This window comes from Lupinus angustifolius, chromosome LG10 (assembly GCF_001865875.1).
Source record: "Lupinus angustifolius cultivar Tanjil chromosome LG10, LupAngTanjil_v1.0, whole genome shotgun sequence".
NCBI classification, from domain to species: domain Eukaryota; kingdom Viridiplantae; phylum Streptophyta; class Magnoliopsida; order Fabales; family Fabaceae; genus Lupinus; species Lupinus angustifolius.
Genome location: NC_032018.1, coordinates 15,497,707 through 15,506,558, shown reverse-complemented (window position 1 = coordinate 15,506,558; position 8,852 = coordinate 15,497,707). Strand labels below are relative to the sequence as shown.

Below are 8,852 nucleotides of genomic sequence, written 5' to 3'. Positions count from 1 at the left end.
CGAGAATGTGGATGAGGATAGGATGAAGAGGAGGATGAGGATGAGGATGATGAAAGGATGAGTACGAGAATGAGAATGAGGATAGGATGAGGATGAGGATAGGATGAGGACTAGAATGAGGATGAGGATGAGGATACGATGAGGAAGGAATAGAGAGTACGTGAGGGAGAGACATTCACGAATACAAAAAAGAAATACAAAAAAAAAAAGAGAGGAAAAAGTGAGCAAGAGAGTTTTATTACTAACCAAAGAAAAAGTATGTCTAATTTTGCAGGTGATGGAAGAGAGTCCCCTAGGACGGCAGCCTACTTATAGTCCCTTCATGATATTCATGAACAACTCATAACCCTCCAACAACAAATGGAGGAAATGCGGGTTCAGAACCAAAGACGCCGAAACATCGACTCTAGTGATTCTGAAACCGAGAGGAGAAGGAGACGGAGAGAAAGGAGGCATGATGGAGGTCATAGGAGAGATGATCGGTTGGAAGGCATCAAGGTTAAAATCCCTACATTCATGGGGATGAATAACCCTGAGGCTTACTTGGAGTGGGAACTCAAAATCGAACAAGTGTTCGAATGTCACAACTATACCGAAGAAAAGAAAGTCAAGGTAGCAGCCCTCGAGTTCAAGGAGTATGCTATGGTCTGGTGGGATCAACTCCAAAAAGAGAGGAGGCGATGCGGTGCTGAACTACTAGACAATTGGGATGAGATGAAGGTAATAATGCAAAAGAGGTTTGCGGCATCCTTTCAACGGGATATCCATAACAAACTTCAGCGGCTGACCCAAGGTACCAAGTCTGTAGACGAGTACTTTAAAGAGATGGAGTTGGCTCTGTTAAGATCTAACTTTCATGAGGATCGTGAAGCTACAATGGCACGTTTCCTTCATGGGTTAAATCAAGACATCCAGGATGTGGTAGAGTTACAACCTTATGTGGAGCTGGAGGATCTGGTCCAACAAGCCATTAAGGTGGAACAACAACTGAAGAGGAGGAAATCAAAATACTCCTCCAACTCAAAATTCCAGTCTTCGGGGTGGAAGGATAGAAACAAGAAGGAGGGCCCTAATCCTAAGGAGGCCGTGAGCTCTTCCCAAGGGAAGAAGCCCATGGAAAATACTACTCGGAGTCGGGAGGTCAAATGCTTCAAATGTCTTGGGCATGGTCACATAGCTTCTCAATGCCCAACCAGAAGGACCATGGTGATGAAAAATGGAGTGGTGGAATCTCAATCCGAGACTTCAAGTTCTGAGGAGAGTGAAGAAGATGCCCATGTTCCAGATGGAGACTTACTCATGGTGCGGAGGCTCTTAGGGAGTCAAGTAAGAGAAGATGAGGATGGTCAAAGGGAGAACATCTTCCACACTAGATGTTTGGTACAAAGGAATGTTTGTTCCCTAATCATTGATGGTGGCAGTTGTGCTAATGTGGTAAGCACAAGGTTGGTATCTAAACTTAACCTTGTGACGAGGATCCACCCAACTCCTTATCGACTACAATGGCTAAGCGAGGTTGGAGAAATGATTGTGAATCAGCAAGCTGAGATCCCCTTTTCTATAGGGAAGTATGAGGATTCGGTCCTCTGTGATGTGGTTGTAATGGAGGCCAGCCATATGCTACTTGGCAGGCCTTGGCAGTATGACCGGAAAGCCATTCATGATGGCTTCTCCAATAAATATACCTTTATGCATTGTAACAAGAAAATTGTATTATCACCCTTGTCCCCAAGGCAAGTAGGTGAAGATCAAAAAAAGTTGAAAGAAAAGATGGATCGAGAAAAAAAAGAAGAAAAAGAAAAAAGAAACGATCCAGAAAAAAAGAATGAAAAAGAAAAAAATATTGAAAAAGAAAAAAAAGAAGGAAAAAGAAAAGAATGAAAAAAAAGATGAGAAGAAAAAGAAAAGCTTTATGGCTTCCAAAGGGGAAGTAAAGGGTGCTATCCTTACAAGACAACCCATTTACTTACTCATTGGACAACAATTTTGTTTGAATACTAACTCTAATGTTGTTGTGCCTGATGCTGTTAAAAGTTTTCTGCAGGAATTTGAGGATGTATTTCCTCAAGAGGTCCCACGTGGCCTCCCACCTTTAAGGGGAATTGAGCATCATATTGATCTCATCCCCGGAGCATCTTTGCCCAATAGGCCTGCCTATCGGAGCAACCCTCATGACACTCATGAGATACAAAAGCAAGTTGAGGAACTGATGCAGAAAGGATGGGTACAGGAAAGCATGAGTCCTTGTGCTGTCCCTGTCATCCTTGTACCCAAAAAGGATGGGTCCTGGAGAATGTGTACTGATTGTAGAGCCATCAACAACATTACGGTAAAGTATCGTCACCCTATCCCTAGACTTGATGATTTGCTGGATGAATTATATGGTGCCTCTGTTTTTACTAAAATTGATCTAAAAAGTGGGTACCATCAAATTAGAATAAGGGAAGGGGATGAATGGAAAACTGCTTTTAAAACCAAGTTTGGGTTGTATGAGTGGTTAGTTATGCCTTTTGGGCTAACTAATGCACCCAGCACATTTATGCGATTAATGAATCATGTTTTAAAAGAGTTTTTGGGAAAATTTGTGGTTGTCTATTTCGATGACATATTGATATACAGTAAAACTATGCATGATCACTATGAGCACCTCCGAGAGGTCTTACTTGTTTTGAGAAAAGAAAAATTGTATGCCAATATTGAGAAATGCTCTTTTTGTGTGGACCATGTCATTTTTCTGGGCTTTCTGATAAATGCCCAAGGGGTCCATGTTGATCAAGAAAAGATCAAGGCCATACAAGAATGGCCCACCCCCAAAACTGTCACTGATGTTAGAAGCTTCCATGGCTTGGCTAGCTTCTACCGACGTTTTGTTAGGGACTTCAGTACCCTAGCTGCACCTTTAAATGAGGTTGTGAAAAAGAACGTTGGATTCAAATGGGGTGAGAAACAGGAAGAAGCCTTTAAGAGGCTTAAGGAAAAATTAACACATGCACCCATTCTTGCATTACCTAATTTTGCTAAATCTTTTGAAATAGAATGTGATGCTTCTAATGTGGGTATTGGAGCTGTGTTGATGCAGGAAGGCCACCCTGTGGCCTATTTCAGTGAAAAGTTAGGTGGACCCATGCTGAACTATTCCACCTATGATAAGGAGTTGTATGCCTTGGTAAGGGCATTACAAACATGGCAGCACTACCTCCTCTCTAAGGAGTTTGTCATACATAGTGACCATGAGTCACTAAAATACCTCAAGGGGCAAGGTAAGTTGAATAAAAGACATGCTAAATGGGTTGAATTTCTGGAACAGTTCCCTTATGTTATAAAACATAAAAAGGGAAAGGCCAATACTGTGGCCGATGCCTTATCAAGAAGGCACAATTTGCTGGCAACCCTAGAAACCAAACTTCTTGGTTTCGAACACATAAAAGATTTGTATGCTGATGATGCTGAACTTTCTGAATTGTTTAATAAATGTGAACATGTGGCTGTTAATGGATATTATAGGCAAGATGGTTTCCTTTTCAAGGAAAATCGCTTATGTTTGCCTAAGGTATCCATTAGAGACTTGCTTGTTAAGGAGTCTCATGAAGGGGGTCTAATGGGCCACTTCGGGGTCCAAAAGACCTTGGACATATTAAAGGAACATTTTTATTGGCCTCATATGAGGAGGGATGTCCAAAAATTATGTGAAAATTGTATTATTTGTAAACGGGCCAAAACTACGAGTATGCCTCATGGGCTTTATACTCCCTTGCCCGTACCTGATAATCCTTGGATAGACTTGTCAATGGATTTTATTGTTGCACTCCCACGCTCTAAGGCTGGGAAAGATTCAATCTTTGTAGTGGTAGATAGATTTTCGAAAATGGCACATTTTATTCCATGTAAAAAGATTGATGATGCGACACATATTGCTGATTTGTTCTTCAAGGAAGTGGTACGACTACATGGTCTACCACGAAGTATTGTAAGTGATAGGGACACTAAGTTCCTTAGTCATTTCTGGAGAACCTTGTGGGGAAAGCTTGGGACTAAACTCCTCTTTTCCACCACGTGCCATCCCCAAACAGATGGCCAAACTGAAGTTGTGAACAGAACTCTAACCACCCTGTTGAGGGCAATAATTAAAAAGAATATAAAGAGTTGGGAAGAGTGCTTGCCCCATGTTGAATTTGCTTATAATCGGGCCACTCATAGTACCACTAGAATGTCACCATTTGAGATTGTGTATGGATTTCAACCACTAACCCCTCTTGATTTATTACCTGTGCCTAACTCTTCTATGTTGCAGCATAAGGATGGGAAGTCTAAAGCGGACTATGTGAAGAAGATCCACGAAAAAGTCAAGGCCCAAATAGAACATAAAAATGAGGGCTATGCTAAACAAGCCAACAAGGGCCGAAAGGAGATCATCTTTGAACCCGGAGACCTAGTATGGGTCTATATGAGGAAGGAGAGGTTTCCTGCACAAAGGAAATCCAAACTCCAACCTAGAGGAGATGGACCATTTCGTGTCTTGGAGAGAATCAACAACAATGCTTATAAACTAGACCTCCCAGGTGAGTATGGAAACATTAGTGCCACATTTAATGTTGCTGATCTTTCTTTGTTTGATGCAGGTGATGAAGATATTGCTGAATCAGATTCGAGGTCGAATCCAGTCCAAGAAGGAGGGGATGATGTGACCCTACCTAGGGCATACAATGAAGAGGATCTAATTGGGCTTGGAGGGCCCATGACTCGGTCCAAGAGCAAGAAGGCTCATCAATCTCTCAATCAACTCATCAAAGGAGTACTTGAAGATGCAAGGCCCAACACGGAGATCAAGCCCATCAATTGCTCCATATTCATAGAAATTCCCCAAGTTGGCCACGGCCAAGGAGGGCTTGATTAAGGCATGCTTTAGCTGATTTAATAAAGTGAGGGATTAACACCCTCACTAGTATTTAAGAACTTGATAGTTACCTATTTTACTTTGGAACTTTTATTACTTTGTATCTAAAATAAATATGGCCGAAATTACCTTATTAAATGGCCATTAGGAACTTGTAATCCAGGTTTGAATTCCTTTCCTTATGGGAGGACTTGAAGATGGCATGCAACCAGCAAGGAATTAAAGGAAATCTTTCCTTATGAAGAGCATGAAGGGGGGCGTGTAATTCCAAGGGAAATCAGCCTCAAATCAAAGAATATCACCTCCTTAATTGAGCAACATCATTATGGAAACAATTCAAAAGGTTACCAAAGAGAGAGTGCACGTGTGGCTCAAAAGAAGGAAACAAATTGAAAGTTTCCATACTTGTTCCAATTTTCAAATCAAATCAGATTAGGAACAAGTATGCCAATTAGGAAAGAATTTTCAAATGCAAACTCCTCCTTTAAAGAAGACTACACGTGAGAAATTGAAGATGAATCAAGGAGGGTGAACCTTGTGCTAAAAAAGGCTGGATACATCATCACACAAGCTGCCATATATGGAAAGAGCAATCTGAGTGCATCAAGGGTTTTAATACCATTTCACACGTTTTCTTTGTTTGAATCAAGGCTTGAATGCCAAATTAATATGCTTTCAATTAGAATCAATAGGGCAACCGAATTCCCTATATGTAATGGCAAGCAAAATGAAATGAGACAATTCAGATTTTTGTTGGAAATATTCCATAGCTAGTGAGTGCATTCCTCCTAGTGTTCTTGGTTCAACCAAGCTTGTTTTCTTATCAAGATACTCATCTTGTGGCGAAAATTCCTTAAGGCTTATCAAGAATCACTTCTTGTGGCGCCTCCATCCTTCTTGTCTTCTCCATCTTCTTGTTCCCAAACTCACGGCCAAACACTCACCAAAACCACCCAAAATCCCCTCATTTCCCACGGCCAAACACCCATAAAACACTCTCACATAACCCTAATCCTCACGGCCAAAATTCCCCAAACATATCCCAAACACATTCCATAACATCACAAGTACACCAATCATCAACCAAACAACCACCAAATCCATCAAACACAATCAAAACCCCACGGCCCAAAACACAACCAAACAACATTCAAAACATCCAAAACAAATACAACTCCGAAAGTCCCAAAAAGTAATTACCATCAAGAATGATCCAAAACAAAAACGTAATCCCCCTATAGGATTACATCAAGTGGTATTCAGAGCTAGTTCTTGTTGGTAAAATTGTCTTAGTAATTTATTTTCAAAAGTTTTGCTGTTTCAGTTGATATTATTATTCGAAAACGTTATATTACTGTATCCACAGCCATTGGCTATCATAAATCTGAAAACGTAATACTCCTAATCACAGCCTCGTGCTATTATTCGAAAACGTTATATTATTGTATCCACAGCCATTGGCTATCATAAATCTGAAAACGTAATACTCCTAATCACAGCCTCGTGCTATCTCAATTATTAAACCAAAAAGGTGCCTCATCATATAAATTGCTTGATATTGTTGTTGCTGTTTCGCTGTTTGTCACAATTGAGTACTCTTGACCTTGATTTAATCAAGAACACAAAGAAGGAATAGAGAGTACGTGAGGGAGAGACATTCACAAATACAAAAAAGAAATACAAAAAAAAAAAGAGAGGAAAAAGTGAGCAAGAGAGTTTTATTACTAACCAAAGAAAAAGTATGTCTAATTTTGCAGGTAATGGAGGAGAGTCCCCTAGGACGGCAGCCTACCTACAGTCCCTTCATGAAATTCATGAACAATTTAGAACCCTCCAACAACAAATGGAGGAAATGCGGGTTCAGAACCAAAGACGCCGAAACATCGACTCTAGTGATTCTGAAACCGAGAGGAGAAGGAGACGGAGAGAAAGGAGGCATGATGGAGGTCATAGGAGAGATGATCGGTTGGAAGGCATCAAGGTTAAAATCCCTACATTCATGGGGATGAATAACCCTGAGGCTTACTTGGAGTGGGAACTCAAAATCGAACAAGTGTTCGAATGTCACAACTATACCGAAGAAAAGAAAGTCAAGGTGGCAGCACTCGAGTTCAAGGAATATGCTATGGTCTGGTGGGATCAACTCCAAAAAGAGAGGAGGCGATGCGGTGCTGAACCAGTAGACAATTGGGATGAGATGAAGGTAATAATGCGAAAGAGGTTTGTTCCGGCATCCTTTCAACGGGATATCCATAACAAACTTCAGCGGCTGACCCAAGGTACCAAGTCTGTAGACGAGTACTTTAAAGAGATGGAGTTGGCTCTGTTAAGATCTAACTTTCATGAGGATCGTGAAGCTACAATGGCACGTTTCCTTCATGGGTTAAATCAAGACATCCAGGATGTGGTAGAGTTACAACCTTATGTGGAGCTGGAGGATCTGGTCCAACAAGCCATTAAGGTGGAACAACAACTGAAGAGGAGGAAATCAAAATACTCCTCCAACTCAAAATTCCAGTCTTCGGGGTGGAAGGATAGAAACAAGAAGGAGGGCCCTAATCCTAAGGAGGCCGTGAGCTCTTCCCAAGGGAAGAAGCCCATGGAAAATACTACTCGGAGTCGGGAGGTCAAATGCTTCAAATGTCTTGGGCATGGTCACATAGCTTCTCAATGCCCAACCAGAAGGACCATGGTGATGAAAAATGGAGTGGTGGAATCTCAATCCGAGACTTCAAGTTCTGAGGAGAGTGAAGAAGATGCCCATGTTCCAGATGGAGACTTACTCATGGTGCGGAGGCTCTTAGGGAGTCAAGTAAGAGAAGATGAGGAGAGTCAAAGGGAGAACATCTTCCACACTAGATGTTTGGTACAAGGGAATGTTTGTTCCCTAATCATTGATGGTGGCAGTTGTGCTAATGTGGTAAGCACAAGGTTGGTTTCTAAACTTAACCTTGTGACGAGGACCCACCCAACTCCTTACCGACTACAATGGCTAAGCGAGGTTGGAGAAATGATTGTGAATCAGCAAGCTGAGATCCCCTTTTCTATAGGGAAGTATGAGGATTCGGTCCTCTGTGATGTGGTTGTAATGGAGGCAAGCCATATGCTACTTGGCAGGCCTTGGCAGTATGACCGGAAAGCCATTCATGATGGCTTCTCCAATAAATATACCTTTATGCATTGTAACAAGAAAATTGTATTATCACCCTTGTCCCCAAGGCAAGTAGGTGAAGATCAAAAAAAGTTGAAAGAAAAGATGGATCGAGAAAAAAAAGAAGAAAAAGAAAAAAGAAACGATCCAGAAAAAAAGAATGAAAAAGAAAAAAATATTGAAAAAGAAAAAAAGAAGGAAAAAGAAAAGAATGAAAAAAAAGATGAGAAGAAAAAGAAAAGCTTTATGGCTTCCAAAGGGGAAGTAAAGGGTGCTATCCTTACAAGACAACCCATTTACTTACTCATTGGACAACAATTTTGTTTGAATACTAACTCTAATGTTGTTGTGCCTGATGCTGTTAAAAGTTTTCTGCAGGAATTTGAGGATGTATTTCCTCAAGAGGTCCCACGTGGCCTCCCACCAACCTATCCTCATCTTCATCCTCATTCTACTCCTCATCATATCCCCATCCTCATCTTCATCCTATCCTCATTCTCAATCTCGTCCTCATCCTATCCTCCTCATTATCCTCAACCTCTTACTCATCCTTATTACCATTCTCGTCCTAATCCTATCCTCCTCCTCATTCTCGTCTTCATCCTATCCTCATCCTCCTCCTCATCCACATCCTACCCTCATCCACATTATCGTCCTAATCCTATCATCATCCTCATTATCGTCCTAATCCTATCCTCATCCTCATCCTCATCCTCGTCCTATCCTTATCGTCATACTCGTTCTCATCCTATCCTCATCCTCATCCTCTTCCTCATCCCCATCCTATCCTCATCGTCATCCTCTTCC

The 8,852-nt window shown here is 41.3% G+C and overlaps 1 protein-coding gene across 1 annotated transcript; it reads left to right on the top strand.

Moving 5' to 3' along the window:
* LOC109358060 lies at nt 352-8,431 on the top strand. Its single transcript, XM_019602126.1, has 7 exons — nt 352-1,653; nt 2,045-2,306; nt 2,760-3,372; nt 3,505-4,272; nt 4,429-4,751; nt 6,652-8,117; nt 8,414-8,431. The coding sequence occupies exons 1-7, from the start codon at nt 361-363 to the stop codon at nt 8,429-8,431; spliced, it is 4,743 nt and encodes a 1,580-aa protein (XP_019457671.1). The 5' UTR covers nt 352-360.